Source organism: Coregonus clupeaformis, chromosome 27, assembly GCF_020615455.1.
Source record: "Coregonus clupeaformis isolate EN_2021a chromosome 27, ASM2061545v1, whole genome shotgun sequence".
Lineage (NCBI taxonomy): Eukaryota > Metazoa > Chordata > Actinopteri > Salmoniformes > Salmonidae > Coregonus > Coregonus clupeaformis.
The window spans coordinates 1484467-1504290 of NC_059218.1; the positions used below are offsets into that span (position 1 = coordinate 1484467).

General features: G+C 45.4%; 1 protein-coding gene across 1 annotated transcript; it reads right to left on the reverse strand.

The window, feature by feature from the left end:
• Positions 1-2943: 2943 nt before the first annotated feature.
• Positions 2944-9964, reverse strand: LOC121541520 (putative protein TPRXL). The gene is given in 5 exon segments (XM_045208265.1): positions 2944-3279; positions 7686-8044; positions 8624-9175; positions 9462-9603; positions 9902-9964. Coding segments are annotated over 4 exon segments (1353 nt in total). The 5' UTR covers positions 9568-9603; positions 9902-9964.
• Between the last annotated feature and the right edge of the window lie 9860 nt (positions 9965-19824).

Below are 19824 nucleotides of genomic sequence, written 5' to 3' on the forward strand. Positions count from 1 at the left end.
TCACGGAGACATGTATTACCCCAGAGAACACTGATACTCCAGCTGCATTCTTGTCATCTGCCTATGTGTTCTTTCATAGTCCGAGAGCATCTGGTCATCGTGATGTTGGCACAGGGCTACTCATTTCTCCTAACTAGAGATTTTCTCTTTCCCCCCTCTCTCACCTGTCTATCTCCTCATTTGAATTACATGCAGTCACTGTCACCTGTGCACTTAGGGTTAACATTGTTGTCATCTATCGCCCATCAGATGCCCTTGGAGAGTTCCTCAATGAGCTTGACACCTTGATAAGCTAATTTCCCGATGATGGATCACCAGTCATCGTACTGGACGACTTTAACCTCCCGATGCCTGACTTGAATTAATTTCTTTCCACCTCTTTCTTTTCACTTCTTTCCTCTTTTGACCTCACCCTTTCCCAATCCCCTCCCACTCACAAGGCAGGCAATATGCTTGACCTCATCACCTACTAATCTAACTGCAACCCCCCTCCATGTCTCTAATCACTACTTTGTTTCCTTTTCTCGCCATCTCTCCTTCAACCCTACCCACTCAGACCCTACCCAGATGGTCATGCGCTTCTGCAATCTTCGCTCTCTCTCTCCCACTACTCTCTCCTCTTCTATCCTATCCTCTCCTTCTTCTGCTAAATCCACCCTCCTGTCTCCTGACTCTGCCTCTTCGACCCTACTCTCCTCCCTTTCTGCATCCTTTGACTATCACTGTTCCCGTTCCTCCCAGCCGGCTCAACCTTCCCCTCCCGCTCCTTGGCTCAGTGACTCACTGCGTGCTAAAAGAACAGGACTGCGGGCGGCTGAGTGGAAATGGAGGGAAACTAAACTTACGGAGGAACTATCATCCTTCCACTCACTCCTCTCTACCTTCTCTTCCTCTGTATCTGCTGCTAAAGCCACTTTTTATCACTCTAAATTTCAAGCTTCTGCCAACCCTGGGAAACTCTTCTCCACTTTCTCCTCCCTCCTTAATCCTCCACCTCCTCCCCTCCCCTCCTCCTTCTCTGAGGACGACTTTGTCAACCACTTTGAAAAAAATGGTTGACAACATCTGCTCCTCATTCACTCAGCCTACTGAGCCCACTGATCCCACTCACACAGAACTACCCTACGCCTTGACTTCTTTCTCCCCTGTCTCTCCAGATAAAATCCTGCCTGTCTGGCCACCCAACAACCTGCCCACTTGATCGCATCCCCTCCTCCCTTCTCCCATTCCTGACTTCCCTTATCAACTCATCCCTGACCACTTCAAGATGGCCAGAGTCGCTCCCCTCCTCAAGAAACCAACACTCGACCCCTCTGACATCAAAAACTGCAGACCGGTGTCCCTTCTTTCTTTCCTTTCCAAAACACTTGAGCGTGCTGTCTCTGACCAACTCTCTCGTTATCTCTCTCAGAACAATCTACTTGATCCTAACCTGTCAGGCTTCAAGGCAGCTCATTCAACTGAGACCGCTCTCCTCTGTGTCAAAGAGGCGCTCTGCTCTGCCAAAGCTGACTCTCTCTCCTCTGGCAGAAAGCTCAGCTTGGATGTCGGCCCACCACCTCAAGCTCAACCTCGACAAAACGGAGCTGCTCTTCCTCCCGGGGAAGGCCTGCCCACTCCAAGACCTCTCCATCACACTTGACAACTCCACGGTGTCCCCCTCCCAGAGTGCAAAGAACCTTGGCGTGACCCTGGACAACACCCTGTCCTTCTCTGCAAACATCAAAGCAGTGACTCACTCCTGTAGGTTCATGTTCTACAATATTCATAGGGTATGACCTTATCCTCACACAGGAAACGGCGCAGGTCCTAATCCAGGCACTTGTCATCTCCCGTCTAGACTACTACAACCCTCTGTTGGCTGGGATCCCCACTTGTGCCATCAAACCCATGTAATTTAAGTTCTTCTAAGTTCTCTGCTCCTCCGCACACTCCACTGGCTTCCAGTCGAAGCTCGCATCATCTTCAAAACCCTGGTGCTTGCCAACGGAGCAGCAAGGGGAACTGCCCCTCTTTACCTTCAGGCTATGCTCAAACCCTACATCCCAACCCAAGCACTCCGTTCTGCCACCTCTGTTCTCTTGGCCCTCCCACCCCTATGGGAGGGCAGCTCCCGCTCAGCCCAGTCAAAGCTATTCTCTGTTCTGGCATCCCAATGGTGGAACAAGCTTCCTCCTAAAGTCAGGACAGCTGAGGGCTCCATAACATAGTTTTATGTTAAATAGCAATGAGGCTGTTTTGACATGGTAACATTTTAGTATTAACCTTGCCAAAGGGCAAGTTTCACAGACCCAGGTTAAGCCTATTCCAATAAATATCACACACAAATGTTTCTCATCAATGCCTTTTAATTTGCCACATGCTTCATTTTAACAATCTTTTAAATAATCTAGCAATCATTTAAATTGTTTAACAATCATTTAAAGCTGCAGTATGCACGTTTTTGTATTTTTTTATGTTAAAAAGCTCCAATAAGTCGCTTGTGGTCATCCAATGTGATGCAACAGTAACAATATTGTGCTTCTAGCCTGCCTGAGAACTGCTGAATTCATTGGTTTTAGTTTTCCCTGTCAGGTCGGATTTCCCGGCCAGGGTATGTGCTGAGCATAATGTGTGATGTGTTTTCCGTGGTGCCACAGCTCTAATGGGTAGCACTATGATAGCTAGCTAGGTGAGCAATGTCCACACTTGGCTAGCGGAGATACTTAGCTGACAGACATGGGAGATGCAAGGGGCAAACGACATGATCATTAGCCAGAGTAGGACTTAATTTGACCCTGGGGACCATCAGGACAGACATGGATATCACAGAATCAGAATTTGAGCAGACATTGATCCAGAGTGATTCACAAGTAAGGAGTGTCGCTGGGTCATACATGAAAATGGGAAATACTGTATATCTTCTAATCTAAAGTAAGGGTTAGTGGCAATCACTACTCTCCCCTACGGCCGTGCTCTCGCCATCTACTCTGCCCTCTCTCTCTTCTTCCATTCAAACTTCCTCATTCTCTTCCTTCTCATTGGTCTTGGGGGCTGGTGCTGGCCTCTGATAGGCTGATGGTCAGAGTTGTAGGTGTTTCTCTCCAGGAGAACCTCACCATTGGTGGAGTAGATGGCCTTGGACCAGGTCAGCAGGTTACCAGGGGTGTAGTAGTAGGACTGCCACCCAGACATGAAGGCCATTATCCAGCTTGGGGAGAGGACTCTGTCCCACACTTCCACGTCAGTTACCTGCCCCTCAAACTTATACACGTTCAAGACAGGAGGCCCATTGGTCACCTACACAAGCACGCACGCACACACACACACAAAAACACATAGAGCATATAATTAGAATACATGATAATACAGTGCTTTCAGAAATAATTCATACCCCTTGACTTATTCCACATTTTGTTGTGTTACAGCCTCAATTAAAAATTTATTCAATATTTTTTCTCTCTCACCCATCTACACACAATACCCCACAATGACAAAGTGAAAACATGTTTTTAGAAATGTTTCCAAATGTATAATTTTTTTTATCCAGAAATATCTCATTTACGTAAGTATTCACACCCCTGGATCAATACTCTGTATAAGCACCTTTGGCAGCGATTACAGCTCTGAGTCTTTCTGGGTAAGTCTCTAAGCACTTTCCACACATGGATTGTGAAACATTTGCCCATTATTATTTTCAAAATTCTTCAAGCTCTGTCAAATTGGTTGTTGATCATAGCTAGACAACCATTTTCAGGTCTTGCCATAGATTTTCAAGTAGATTTAAGTCAAAACTGTAATTCGGCCACTCAGGAACATACACTGTCTTATTGATAAGTAACCCCAGTGTAGATATTTTAGGTTATTGTCCTGCTGAAAGGTGAATTCATCTCCCAGTGTCTGATGGAAAGCAGACAACCAGGTTTTCCTCTAGGATCTTGCCTGTGCATTCCATTTCCATAACTCCATAACTCCCCAGTCCTTAAAAAAACAAGCATATACATAACATGATGCAGCCACAACTATGCTTGAAAATTTGGAGTGTGGTACTCAGTAATGTGTTGTATTGGATTTGCAACAAACATAACACTTTATACAAAGGACAAAAAGTAAATAGCTTTGCCACATTTTTTGCAGTATTACTTTAGTGCCTTATTGCAAACAGGAAGCATATTTTGGAATATTCTTATTCTGTACATGCTTCATTGTTTTCACTCTGTCAATTAGGTTAGTATTGTGGAGTAACTACAATTTTGTTGATCCATCCTCAGTTTTCTCCTATCACAGTCAACTCTGTAACTGTTTTAAAGTCAACATTGGCCTCATGGTGAAATCCCTTAGCGGTTTCCTTCCACTCTGGCAACTGAGTTAGGAAGGATGCATGTATCTTTGTAGTGACTGGGTGTATTAATAACTTCACCATGCTCAAAGGGATATTTAATGTCTGCTTTTAAATGTTTTACCCAACTGCCAATAAGTGCCCTTCTTTGCGAGGCATTGGAAAGCCTCCCTGGTCTTTGTGGTTAAATCTTTGTTTGAAATTCACTGCTCAACTGAGGGACCTTACAGATAATTGTATATGCGATGTACAGAGATGGGATAGTCATTAAAAAAATCATGTTAAACAGTTATTACACACAGAGTGAGTCCATGCTACATATTATGTGACTTGTTAAGCACATTTTTACTCCTGAACTTACAGTAGGCTTGCCATAACTAAGCGATTGAATACGTATTGACCCAAGACATTTCAGCTTTTCATTTTTAATCATTTGTAAAAAATAAAAATAAAATAAAAACATAACTCCACTTTGACATTATGGGGTATTGTGTGTAGGCCAGTCACAGAAAAATCTCAATTTACTCAATTTTAAATTAAGGCTGTAACACAATTTTTTTGGGAAAAAGTAAATGCATTTGAAAACATTCTGAAGACATTCTATATACTAAAGGAACACACTCATCTACATTATGCCAAATTATTTCATTAAACTCAGGAGTTTAATAGATAGTTCAGTATCTTTTTTGAGAGATATTGAAACTACCTCAAGACACATGTTGAGAGGCCGTGAGCGCCAAAAGTATTGGGACAGTGACCAATTTTTTGTTGTTTTGGCTTTGTACTCCAGCACTTTGGATTTGAAACAATACATGACTATGAGAGTCCAGACTGTTGTAATGAATACTCAGGAATCGTGGTCACAGGCAGGCAATGGTCATACACAGGTAGGCAAACAGGCAGGTGAAACAAAACTAGGACTGAAGGCTATAACTGGTTCTCATAAATGAGCTAGGAAAAGGCTTAGTAGAGTCAAAACGAACAATACTTCACAAGGCACAAACAGAATGAATTGAACTAAATAAGGAGCTGATGAGACCAGGTGAGTAACTAACACAAGTGAAATCAATGAACAAAAATGAAAGACAGGGCTACGTTCAAGAACACAAAGAAACAGGGCTACGTTCAAGAACACAAGGTGAACTAAGAAAATACAGACAGAATCTTACAACTGTCAGCTTTAATTTGAGGATATTTTCATCCATATCGGGTGAACCGTTTAGAAATTACAGCACTTTTTGTCCATAATCCCCCATTTTAGGGGACCGGACAAATTTACTTATACAGCTCTGGAAAAAAATAAGAGACCACTGCAAAAATATACGTTTCTTTGGTTTTACTATTTATAGGTATGTGTTTGGGTGAAATTAACATTTTTGTTTTATTCTATAAACTACTGACAACATTTCTCCCAAATTCCAAATAAAAATATTGTCATTTAGAGCACTTATTTGCAGAAAATGACAACTGGTCAAAATAACAAAAAAGATGCAGTGTTGTCAGACCCCGAATAATGCAAAGAAAATAAGTTAATGTTCATTTTTAAACAACAAAATACTAATGTTTTGACTAAGGAAGAGCTCAGAAATCAATATTTGATGGAATAACCCTGATTTTCAATCAAAGCTTTCATGCGTCTTGGCATGCTCTCCACCAGTCTTTCACATTGATGTTGGGTGACTTTATGCCACTCCTGGCGCAAAAATTCAAGCAGCTCGGCTTTGTTTGATGGCTTGTGACCATCCATCTTCCTCTTGATCACATTCCAGAAGTTTTCAATGGGGTTCAGGTCTGGAGATTGGGCTGGCCATGACAGGGTCTTGATCTGGTGGTCCTCCATCCACACCTTGATTGACCTGGCTGTGTGGCATGGCGCATTGTCCTGCTGGAAAAACCAATCCTCAGAGTTGGGGAACAATGTCAGAGCAAAAGGAAGCAAGTTTTCTTCCAGGACAACCTTGTACGTGGCTTGATTCATGCGTCCTTCACAAAGACAAATCTGCCCGATTCCAGCATTGCTGAAGCACCCCCAGATCATCACCGATCCTCCACCAAATTTCACAGTGGGTGCGAGACACTGTGGCTTGTAGGCCTCTCCAGGTCTCCGTCTAACCATTAGATGACCAGGTGTTGGGAAAAGCTGAAAATTGGACTTATCAGAGAAGATGACCTTACTCCAGTCCTCTACGGCCCAATCCTAATGGTCTTTTGCAAACCTCAGCCTGGCTCTTCTTTGCTTCTCATTGATGAAGGGCTTTTTTGTAGCTTTGCACGACTTCAGCCCTGCCCCTAGGAGCCTGTTTCGAACCGTCCTCGCCGTACACTTCACCCCAGCTGCCACTTGCCATTCTTTTTGTAGGTCACTTGATGTCATCCTACCGTTGTTGAGTGACATTCGAATGAGTTGGCGGTCATCCCGGTCAGTAGAGAGTCGTTTTCGCCCTCTGCTGGTCTGTAGCTTTGTTGTCCCCAATGTCTGCTGCTTGACCTTGTTCTTATGAACCACCGTCTTTGAAATTTTAAGGATGGAAGCAACCTGATGCTCACTGTATCCCTCTGCCAGTAAAGCCAGAATTGAACCCTTCTTTTCCTCACTCAAAACTTTCCTTTTCAACTCTTTTGGCATGGTCAATAGTTATTTTTTGATTAATATTACTTTTGAGGTACTATTAGCACTGTTTTTGCCATCCAGGTGGTCCTATTGCAAGAGGATGGTGTTGACCACAGCAGTGAATGTTATACTTTTCCTCGTTAAATAAGATTTGGGATGTAGCTCAATTGGTAGAGCATGGCGTTTGCAACGCCAGGGTTGTGGGTTTGATTCCCACGGGGGGCTAGTATGCAAAAATAATAATGTATGCACTCACTAACTGTAAGTCGCTCTGGATAAGAGCGTCTGCTAAATGACTAAAAATGTAAATTTGGTTCATGTGATCACCTAATCAGTACCTAATTCAGTAGAATGAGGTGTGCCTGTGTTGGAATTCAACAGACACTGGAATGGAATGGCTGTCATACATGTAGAGATGCTGATTTAAGAAAAAATTGCAGTGGTCTCTTAATTTTTTTCCAGAGCTGTGCGTATGTGTATTAAAGTACTACAAATGTAAGTATTTGGTCCCATATTCATAGCACCCAATGACTAGATCAAGCTTGTGACTCTACAAATTTGTTGGATTCATTTGCCATTTTGTATAATTTGAAATCCAAAGTGCTGGAGTACAGAGCCAAAACAACAAGAAATGTGTCACTGTCCCAATACTTTTGGAGCTCACTGTATATATACCTCTCTCTCACCTATTCCCCCACCCCTCAACCTGTCTCCCCCTCCCCTCTCCCTCATCTTCCCCACTGTCTTTCCTCTTACCTGGCCAAACACCCTCTTCCTGATGCTGACAGTCCTGCCCCTCCACACCTGGGCCACGCCCGTCTTTTTCTCCCAGGTAACGCACAGGCTGGTCCAGGGACGTGGCTCTGTGATTGACCACAGTAGCCTATAGGAGCGGAAGGACTGAGAGGAGGGTAAGATGGAGAGGCGGTCCATCCCATCGTTCCTTTCCAGTAATAGGTTCCAGTGGTTCCCCTGAGTGAGGCTGAAGAGAGTCAAGTCTTTTCCCTCCTCGGCCATGTAACGCAGACACACAGTCAGAGCAGAGAGAGAGGGAGAGGAGGTGGTGTAGGGAGAGGACGGAGAAGGAGAGGTGGAAGGAGAAGATGAGGGAGAGGACGGAGAAGGAGAGGTGGAAGGAGAAGAGGAGGGAGAGGAGGAAGAAGGAGAGCGGGAAGGAGAAGAGGAGGGAGAAGGAGAGCTGGAAGGAGAAGAGGAGGGAGAGGAGGGAGAAGGAGAGATGGAAGGAGAAGAGTAAGGGGAGGAGGGAGAAGGAGAGCTGGAAGGAGAAGAGGAGGGAGAGGAGGGAGAAGGAGAGCTGGAAGGAGAAGAGGAGGGAGAGGAGGGAGAAGGAGAGCTGGAAGGAGAAGATGAGGGAGAGGAGGGAGAAGGAGAGCGGGAAGGAGAAGATGAGGGAGAGGAGGGAGAAGGAGAGCTGGAAGGAGAAGAGTAGGGAGAGGAGGGAGAAGGAGAGCTGGAAGGAGAAGATGAGGGAGAGGAGGGAGAAGGAGAGCGGGAAGGAGAAGAGGAGGGAGAGGAGGGAGAAGGAGAGCTGGAAGGAGAAGAGGAGGGAGAGGAGGGAGAAGGAGAGATGGAAGGAGAAGAGTAAGGGGAGGAGGGAGAAGGAGAGCTGGAAGGAGAAGAGGAGGGAGAGGAGGGAGAAGGAGAGCTGGAAGGAGAAGAGGAGGGAGAGGAGGGAGAAGGAGAGCTGGAAGGAGAAGAGTAAGGAGAGGAGGGAGAAGGAGAGCTGGAAGGAGAAGAGTAAGGAGAGGAGGGAGAAGGAGAGCTGGAAGGAGAAGAGGAGGGAGAGGAGGGAGAAGGAGAGATGGAAGGAGAAGAGTAAGGGGAGGAGGGAGAAGGAGAGGTTGAAGGAGAAGAGTAGGGAGAGGAGGGAGAAGGAGAGGTGGAAGGAGAAGAGGAGGGAGAAGGAGAGGTGGAATGAGAAGGAGAGGTGGAAGGAGAAGAGGGGTAGGTGGTGGGGGAGGGAGAGGAGGAGGAAGGAGAGGGGTAGGGAGAGGAGGAGGCAGAGGAGGAGGAAGGAGAGGGGTAGGTGGTGGGGGAGGGAGAGGAGGAGGCAGAAGAGGAGGAAGGAGAGTGGTAGGTGGTGGGGGAGGGAGTGGAGTAGGGAGAGGAGGGAGAAGGAGAGGTGGAAGGAGAAGGAAAGATTGCGTCTGTGTACATGGTGAATCCTATGCTATACGAATATGACACTGTAAACATCCGACCACGCAGGTCTGAGGTGGAGTGGCCTGGAGCGGGGGGCAGAGAATCAATCAATCACAAATCAATCCATCCATCAGCAATCAATCAAATACATTTGTTGCTGTACACTTCAAATATCCCAGACCAGAAGCAGTGTAGCGAACGGTGGGGCAGTGAAGCGAACCAGGGTCGCTGGCGTGAAAGGCAAACACCCTACACATCATGCCAATAGCATTGACCCACTTGGTGGGAATTGTAACGTGCCTCATATCGAGGATCTCTACAGTAGTACCTGTGTGTGTGTGTGTGCGCGTGTGTATTTGAATACGGTACCTGAAGGGGTTGTATATGGCGATGATGTTGTTCGGCATCTTGCCCCAGTTCGGCCCAACGCCGACAGCAGCACGAGAGCGTTAAGAAGCACGGAAATCATCTTCATCTTCTCGAGCCAGATGCTTCGGCAGTGTGAGGAGTACTAGAGAAGTAAAATTCTAAGAGTGAGAACGGCCCCCAACAGCATATGGGTAGGCCTATGGGTTTCATTTCCCACTTACTGAAGAGTTTCAGTTCTGCAAAAATGTCACATGATTGTAAAGTTTTTTTAGGCTGTTTGAAGTAGTCCTACAATCATACAGTAATTAAGACAGCAGCCTAATAAGCCTTACAGACAAATCACCAAGATTATGAAAAAAATAACAGGTACAGGCCAGCTAGGCCAGCTATTTTTGAAGGGTTTACTTGCAATGATCTTGATGTGTTGTTGTTTCACTTACTTCATCTTCATTTGTTGTATAGCCCAATCATTGTCTGCTTCTCCAAGCCCTGATAAGCCTGTTGGCTCTGACAGACTGTATCAGGGCTCATTCAGGAGACCAGGCGCCATAATGCCTTCCCCATCCCCGTGACTGGGTCACTGGAGCAGACGTCGATCTTGTGTGTGTTCCTTTCTGTATATTCCGGTTTGGGTGTGTGTGTATTCATTTCTGTGTGCATGTGTGTGTACAAAGGCTATGTGTGTGTGCTCCAGTGACTCTGTGACTGGCCCATGTCCTTCCTGACCCTGGTGGTCTAAAGATGCTGCTGATCCTGATGATGGTAACATGTATTGTGGATTGTTTTATTGATGGTGATTACAGTGTGTATGGTGTGTGTCTTAGTGTGTGGGTGTAATGTGTATTGTTTGTTCAGTCAGCTCCAGTCTCCCAGCAGAGACAACCGACATACATTTCCCTCTGAGGCCCTGATTCAATTTCTGTGTATGTGTGTGTGTGTGTGTTTGTAAACTTTTCTTTTGGATCTCAAAGTACATCATTTTCATTCCATATTTCCACTGAAATCTACTTAATAATAGAAATGGGCATTATTTCAGTTTTCTACCAATCCACTTTGAATCCAAATACAGCACCATGTGTCCAACAGATGTAAAAGAAATGGTTCAGATAAATACAGTAAAATGTCATCTGTATACAACAATATCACAATTCTCCATCAAGCTCTGTTCCCTGGATTGAGCCATGAGTTCTAATTTTTGATGCTAGGGATTCTGTGGCTAAAGCAAATAAATAACTGGACAGAGGGAATCCCTGTCTCTCAAAATAACTTCAATGGATCAGAGATTTGTCTATTTGTTCTTATAGCTGCTTTGGGGGTTTTAAACAATAGCTAAATCCAGGAAATAAATACCACACCCAAACAAAACTTTTTTAAGACAGCCACCAAATATGCCCATTCCACCCTATCAAATGCTTTTTCAGCATCTAATGATAATGGCACTTTGGAACGTTCAAGTTCCTGGTATGATGAATTCTATTTTTTTTTAAAAATAGGCTAAGATTGTCTGAAGACATCCTATTCCGTATGAACCCTGTAGCTCAGTTGGTAGAGCATGGCGCTTGCAATGTCAGGGTTGTGGGTTCGATTCCCACGGGGGGACAGTATGAAAAATGTATGCACTTACTAACTGTAAGTCGCTCTGGATAAAAGCGTCTGCTAAAATGTAAAAATGTTTGATCTAAGTGAATCAACTTTTGTAATACTACTTCTATGCGATGATTAGCAATGATTTTGTAATCCATATTCAAAAGTGATACTGGGTGGAAAGATCCGCATGACAATGGATCCTTATCTTTCTTTTTAAGTAGGGTGATTCTTGCCAAACATAGTGATTGGGGGAGTTCATTTTTCTCTAGAGCTAATGTGAGCATAAGTAACATAAGATTTAATAATTTGGGACAAAAGTGTCTGTAAAATTCAACTGGGAATTAGTCATTAATGGCCTCCATCAGCTCACCTAGGGAGATGTTTCTATCCATATTCATACTTTTTTTTCTTCGGATTGATACAGATTGTGATAAAATGTTTCGAAGACTGACTTCATTTCAGAAGGATCCATTGTTATGCTACCATCTGGGGTTTTAATGCCCTGGATTGTACATTCCTCCTCCTCTTTCTTAATTTGCCAAGCAAGCATTTCCCCCCCACTTTCACCTTGCTCAACATATTGTTGTTTGGATTTCAGGGCAACAATCTCTGCAGAACAGGTGTTTGTTGTGTTATATTCAAGCTTCAAAGTTTTCAACTGTTGAAGGGTGTCAACATTTCTATCTAAGCTGTGCTTTCTTTCTAAAATCATTTCTAATTCTTTATCGTTCTTCTATTTCTCATGTGAAGAGTAAGACAGTATACAACCTCTCATATATGCTTTAAGAGCTACCCAGACAACAGTTGGGCATACTTCATTGTCTACATGTTTTCCCCCAAACAATGTACAGTGCCTTCGGAAAGTATTCAGACCCCTTCAATCTACACACAATACCCCATAATGACAAAGCAAAAACAGGTTTTTAGAAATGTTTGCTAATTTATAATTTAAAAAACCCTGAAATATCACATTTACATAAGTATTCAGACCCTTTACTCAGTGCTTTGTTAAAGCACCTTTGGCAGCGATTACAGCCTCGAGTCTTCTTTGCAATGACGCTACAAGCTTGGCACACCTGTATTTGGGGAGATTCTCCCATTCTTCTCTGCAGATACTCTCAAGCTCTGTCAGGTTGGATGGGGAATGTTGATGCACAGCTATTTTCAGATCTCTCCAGAGATGTTTGATGGAGTTCAAGTATGGGCGCTCTGGAGCATGTTTTTATCAAGGATCTCTCTGTACTTTTCTCCGTTCATCTTCGCCTCGATCCTGACTAGTGTCCCAGTCCCTTCCGCTGAAAAACATCCCCACAGCATGATGCTGCCACCACCATACTTCACCGTAGGCATGGTGCCAGGTTTCCTCCAGACGTGATGTTTGGCATTCAGGCCAAAGAATTCAATCTTGGTTTCATCAAACCAGAGAATCTTGTTTCTCATGGTCTGAGAGTCTTTAGGTGCCTTTTGGCAATCTCCAAGCGGGCTGTCATGTGCCTTTTACTGAGGATTGGCATCCGTCTGGCCACTCTACCATAAAGGCTTGATAGGTGGAGTGATGCAGAGATGGTTGTCCTTCTGCATGGTTCTCCCATCTCCACAGAGGAACTCTACAGCTCTGTCAGAGTGTCCATCGGGTTCTTGGTCACCTCCCTGACCAAGGCCCTTCTCCCCGATTGCTCAGTTTGGCCAAGCGGCCAGCTCTAGGAAGAGTCTTGATGGTTCCAAACTTCTTCCATTTAAGAATGATGGAGGCCACTGTGTTCCTGGGGACCTTCATTGCTGCAGAAGTTTGTTTGTACCCTTCCCCAGATCTGTGCCTCGACACAATCCTATCTCGGAGCTCTACGGACAATTCCTTCGACCACATGGCTTGGTTTTGGGTCCTTATATAGACAGGTGTGTGCCTTCCCAAATCATGTCCAATCCAATTGAATTTACCACAGGTGGACTCCAATCAAGTTATAGAAACATCTCAAGGATAATCAATGGAAACATGATGCACCTGAGCTCAATTTCTAGTCTGATAGAAAAGGGTCTGAATACGTATGTAAATAAGGTATTTCTGTTTTTCTATTTGAATACATTTGCAAAAATTTCTACAAACTTGTTTTCACTTTGTCTTTATGGCGTATTGTGTGTAGATTGTTGAGGATTTTTATTTATTTAATCAATTTTAGAGTAAGGCTTTAACGAAACACCATGTGGAAAAAGTCAAGGGGTCTGAATACTTTCCGAAGGCGCTGTATATCTGTGTATTTAGTTATGAGGTAAACTCCTTATCTCCAAGTAACATTGTGTTGAATTGCCAGCATTGCTGACCTATGTTGTAAATATAGAATAAAAGTTGCCTGATAATGTGTATGTGTCTTTCAAATCTTGGAATGTTCCCAAGCCATTACTGTCCATGATATGGGCATGCCATTTTGATTCCAAGTTACATAGTTTAAAAATGTTGCGCCAAATAAAAATTGTGTGAGCAATAATAGGACCAAAGCTTCCCTCTTCCAGGGAAATAGGAGACACCAGACTGCATTCTTCAATGCCAGTCACAATTAAGCTGTTGACTGGTTTTTCTTGTCCTATAGTACACAGCAAGATTCTGGTTCTTTTTCCCTTCACATTGATCTGTCTTCTCAAAGCTTCAGTGCAAAATCTTGCACTTCTTCCTGGATCTAGGAAAGCATATGTGTGAAGGACTTTGTTAGAATTGGATACCTTCACCTGCACTGGTATGATGGAAAGAGTAGTTTTGTCGCTGGCCCAAGTGTGGCCTGGTGTCTCCAGTGAGACCAGTGTGCTGCTCACTGACATGTTCTCTGTTTCTTTCCCTCCATCACCTTTTCTGCAGCCTTCTTCCTTGTTTAGCTCTATGTGGAGAATAGTTGAATGCCTTTGTGAGCACACCTTACAAGTCATATGATTCTGACAGTCTCTGTTTAAATGGCCCTTGGTCTAGCAGCCAAAGCAGATGCTTATCTTTTTCAAAAATATAATCTTGTCTTCATTAAGCTTTCTGTTCATCAAAATCATCATCCTCTTGATCATCCTCCAGCTGGCGGGCGTCTTCTCAGACATCTTCAACCTGTCCCAGGCTGTAGTCCCCACTTGGTTTAAGGTAACCACCATCGTCCCAGTGGCCAAGAAAACCAAGGTGACATGCCCAAATGACTATCGCCCCATTGCACTCAACACTGTCATCATGAAGAGCTTTGAAAGGCTGGTCATGGCCCACATCAAGGCCAGCATACCAGGCACACAGTAGTCGATTTGTATTTGTATTTATTATGGATCCCCATTAGCTGCTGCTAATGCTCGGTGCATTCAACATGTCAATACCTCTCACAAATACAAGTAGTGATGAAGTCAATCTCTCCTCCACTTTGAGCCAGGAGAGATTGACATGCATATTATTAATGTTAGCTCTCTGTGTACATCCAAGGGCCAGCCGTGCTGCCCTGTTCTGAGCCAGTTGCAATTTTCTTAAGTCCCTCTTTGAGGCACCTTACCACACGACTGAACGGTAGTCCATTTGCGACAAAACTAGGGCCTGTAGGACCTGCCTTGTTGATAGTACTGCTAAGAAGGTATAGCAACGCCTTATTATGGACAGACTTCTCCCCATCTTAGCTACTGTTGTATCAATATGTTTTGACCATGACAGTTTACAATCCAGGAATACTCCAAGCAGTTTAGTCACCTCAACTTGCTCAATTTCCACATTATTTATTACAAGATTTAGTTGAGGTTTAGTGAATGATTTGTCCCAAATACAATGCTTTTAGTTTTGGAAATATTTAGGACTAACTTATTCCTTGCCACCCATTCTGAAACGAACTGCAGCTCTTTGTTAAGTGCTGCAGTCATTTCAGTCGCTGTAGTAGATGACATGTATAGTGTTGAGCCATCCGCATACATAGGCTTTACTCCACCAGGGGGGTGGAGTATTTATACCTGTGTATTTATACCTGCATTTTCTGTTTGTCTGTTGCCAATTCATCTTGTCTTGTCAGGTCGTACCAACGTGTTTCCCATTTTTCTGTTCTCAAGTTTTGTTTCTAGTCTTTCCGGTTCTGACCTTTCTGCCTGTCCTGACCCTGAGCCTGCCTGCCGTCCTCTACCTGCCTGACTCTGACCTGGATTACGAACCTCTGCCTGCCCTCAACCTGCTGTTTGCCTGCCCCCTGTCTTATAATAAATATCTGAGATTCGATCTATCCGCCGCCTGTGTCTGCATCTGGGTCTTATCCTGAGCCGTGATAGTACGAACTGGCCATGACTCGGACCAGTTCGCAACAGTGTCTCCTTCCAAGGAGCCACAATTGGAAGACACAAGGAGTTACTTCAAAACCTTATGGAAGGACTCCAGACCTTGGCGGAACGCCATGACCACGCTTTGAATGCATTGCTGGAGAAATTCCGCTGATTATCTACTAGGCAGCAAGCCACAATGATAACCTCCCAGACTCTCAGTAACCCCACTACCAGCGGCACTTCTCCCCAGCCTAACCTTGCTTTACGAGAACCCTGCTTACCTCCTCCGGAGTGCTATGCTGGAGATCCAGGAACCTACCGGGCGTTTCTATCCCAGTGCTCCCTCATCTTCGAGCTGCAGCCCTCTTCATTTACCTCAGATCGCTCGAAGATAGTGTACCTGATAACGCTGATGTCCGGGAGGGTACTCGCCTGGGCTACGGTGGTGTGGGAGCAACAATACAACTTTTGCCTCAGTCTGGAGGAGTTTGTGGCGGAGGTAAGAAAGGTGTTTGATTCGCCGTTGTCCGGGAGAGATGCTTCTCGGAAGCTACTTCAACTGCGTCAAGAGTCCCGTAGTGTGGAAGACTATGCGGTAGATTTTCGTACTTTGGCCGCCAGTGCCTGGAACCCGGAATCCCTGTTCAACACATTCCTTCATGGATTTTCAGAGGTGGTTAAAGACGAGCTTGCAGCCCAGGAGCTTCCCATGGACCTCAACTCTCTCATGGCCTTGACCATACGGATCGATGGGCGGCTACGGGAACGTAGGAGGGAGAGGAGGTCTGTTCCCGGTCACACTCGCTCGTCCACGGTTCCCACCTCGCCGGCTAACCGGCTGTTTGTCCCGGACTATGCCCATTCCCCGGTCCTGGGCACATTCCTCTAGACTTACCTGCCATCCTGGCTCCCATCTGACCCTGGCTTACAATGCAAATAGTCCGGGTGGCCATTTGGTTAGCTGTTCAGGAGTCTTATGGCTTGGGGGTAGAAGCTGTTAAGATGACTTTTGTACCTAGACTTGGCGCTCCGGTACCACTTGCCGTGCTGTAGCAGAGAGAACAGTCTATGACTAGGGTGGCTGGAGTCTTTGACAATTTTTAGGGCCTTCCTCTGACACTGCCTGGTATAGAGGTCCTGGATGGCAGGAAGCTTGTCCCCAGTGATGTACTGGGCCGTACACACTACCTTCGGTAGTGCCTTGCGGTCGGAGGCCGAGCAGTTGCCATACCAGTTGGTGATGCAACCAGTCAGGATGCTCTTGATGGTGCAGCTGTAGAACATTTTGAGGATCTGAGGACCCATGCCAAATCTTTTCAGTCTCCTTAAGGAGAATAGACTTTGTCATGCCCTCTTCACGACTGTCTTGGTGTGTTTGGACCATGATAGTTTGTTGGTGATGTGGACACCAAGGAACTTGAAGCCCTCAACCTGCTCCACTACAGCCCTGTCAATGAGAATGGAGACGTGCTCGGTCCTCCTTTTCCTGTAGTCAACAATCATCACCTTTGTCTTGATCACGTTGAGGGAGAGGTTGTTATCCTGGCACCACTCGGCCAGGTCTATGACCTCCTCCCTATAGTCTGTCTCATCATTGTTGGCGATCAGGCCTACCACTGTTGTTTCGTCTGCAAACTTAAAGATGATGTTGGAGTCGTACCTGGCCATGCAGTCATGGGTGAACAGAGAGTACAGGAGGGGACTGAGCACGCATCCCTGAGGGGCACCCGTGTTGAGGATCAGCGTGGCAGATGTGTTGTTACCTACCCTTACCACCTGGGTGCGGCCCGTCAGGAAGTCCAGGATCCAGTTGCAGAGGGAGGTGTTTCGTCCCAGGCTCCTTAGCTTAGTGATGAGCTTTGAGGGCACTATTGTGTTGAACGCTGAGCTGTAGTCAATTCTCACGTAGGTGTTCCTTTTGTCCAGGTGGGAAAGGGCAGTGTGGAGTGCAATAGAGATTGCATCATCTATGCATCTGTTGGGGCGGTATGCAAATTTGAGTGGGTTTCTGGGATAATGGTGTTGATGTGAGCCATGACCAGCCTTTCAAAGCACTTCATGGCTACAGACATGAGTGCTACGGGTCTGAAGTCATTTAGGCAAGTTACCTTAGTGTTCTTGGGCACAGGGACTATGGTGGTCTGCTTGAAACATCTTGGTATTTCAGACTCAGTCAGGGACAGGTTGGAAATGTCAGTGAAGACACTTGCCAGTTGGTCAGCACATGCTCTGAGTACATGTCCTGGTAATCCTTCTGGCCCTGCGGCCTTGTGAATGTTGACCTGTTTAAAGGTCTTACTCACATCAGCTTCTTACCATGGAGCTGCCCAAAATCCTGGCTGGTGAGAAGGACAAGGAAATTCGCCCAATCCCACGCTTCACAGGATTCGGAGAACCCTTTAAGGACAGCCGAGTGGCAGGATAACTTGAGCCCGTAGCTCCCGGCGCCTGGTGCAGGCCTCCAACAGATGGAGAAGCCCCGCTCGATCCAGAACAGGGACAGAAGGTTGCCGACTTCGAAATCGTAGGGGAAGGAGTAGGAGTAGGCACAGTGGCCGCAGACACAGGTACCCCCAGCGACGAAGGTGCAGGAAGATCAGGCTCCAGGGCGGAAAAACTATTTGTTGTTTGTATCCGCTCTTGGCCTCTCGTTGGGAGTGTAGACTCCTTTGCGGAAGGCCGCTGTCTTCGGCTTCCACGGCTCGTGACATGGAAAGATGCTCCTCTTGCTGTGCTCCTTCGACTCTATCAGATGGGGTCAAAGAGGCAGGAGATGGCTCCCCTGGCGAACGAACTCTGGGCAACACCGGCCAGTCGGATAACAACAAAGGACAAGGCGGAGATTAATCCTACAAGCGCAAACACAGTCCAGCCACCGGTGTCGAAAAGGTAAACATTCCACTCTGCATTTTTCCCAGTTTCTTACGTAGACTGGTGACCTGCGTGATCAAGGAAACCACCTCAAGACAATAATCCTCAGCAAACAAACAATTACCGCATTGGAACTCTAAGTGATCCAGTTTGTCCCGAAACAAAGCGTAGTAGATACAGCTCCTACATCACTGGAACCGTTCATTTACTTCTCCAGACAAAGATGGCTCCATTGCAAAACTAATCTGGGACTAGCTTCGTTAGCTTGATGGCTAGCAGATTAGCTAGGTTAGCGGCTATGTCAAGCAGGCTTCAACCTGTCAGTTAAGCGGGATTCCGGGACAAGAAATAGTGGCCCTAGCCTTTAAAAGCTAACCGCGTCGCGGAATCCATGCAAAAACTAGTTTGGTATTTATATTTAATTAAGTTGGTTATGTTTTAGTCAAAAATAACAAACGGAGTGTTTCTAGCATACAGTGTTCAGCTGCACACTCTGATGAAGTACGTGTTCCCAGCCGTTCACAGCCGATTGAATGCTGACAGACTTTGGAGAAAAGTACTCCTCCATCCACGTACAGTTCAGCTGGAAACTCCCTGTCCCTGTCCCTGGCTGTTATTCTGGTCACCAAGTGTTTACTCCTCGGCTCCTCTGCTGTAAATCTGGACATTTTCTGTTAGATACTCTCCTCAGACAGCTGTCATTAATTCACGGAGCTGTCTGCACCCTGCACCTCTCACTCACACAGGGGAGGGGCTATGGTGGGGAGAGTGGGCTACACCTCTGGCTACACTTTTCAGTGATTGAAATACATAAATGAACAGAGGAAAAACTTAAATTCAACAGCTTATTTTCAGCTTTAGAATCATATGCATTCTATTTGAAATTCCACAGATTTTCGTCGAAATTCTGCATGCTCGGACTCTTAAGCTAAACCACACAGGTGACCACCAGGTGTCACAATATACATATTTTCTATAATAAGACAGTTTACATTCAATTCTATACATTTTCTACACAGAAATGCCTCTTACACACATCTGCAGGTAACTGTTGGAGAGCTACCTCACCGCTACACATCACTTCCACTTCCAACTTGGAAGAGGCTACCACCAAACATTTCGCTCCCTGATTTTACATGACCCTCCATTCTGGTCTGGATTTTAGCGATTTTATTACCGTTCTGGTTAGCGATTGTATCATCTTTATGGTTTTGTTTTTGCCCCGACGGTTATTTTATAATCTATTGTCGCCCTGGATGTCTGCCTAGTTGAGGGCCTCTCTTCGGCCTCCTCCTGTTACCTGCTGCACTGCTCCCCCCCTGCCCTGGTCTGTCTCTCCCAGTCTGTTGCAGGTGCACCCGCCACTCTGTCTCTCTCTCTCTCTCTCTCTCTCTCCCCGGAGCTTTGCTCACCTACATCATACGCATATCACACCGCAGACTTTTTTACTAATCTGCTGTTGAACTATTTGATTAGTGATTCTTGCTATGTTTGTATTATTATTTAGGAACGCTTTTATTTGAAGTCATAGCTCATTTAATATGAGGGTTTAACGTTGTGTTGGCTACATATCTTAGATTGTTCTGTTAACTTTGTATGTGCTTAGTGCTGTGTTTTCTCTCAGGTTAATTGATAGGGCAATAAACGAACATGC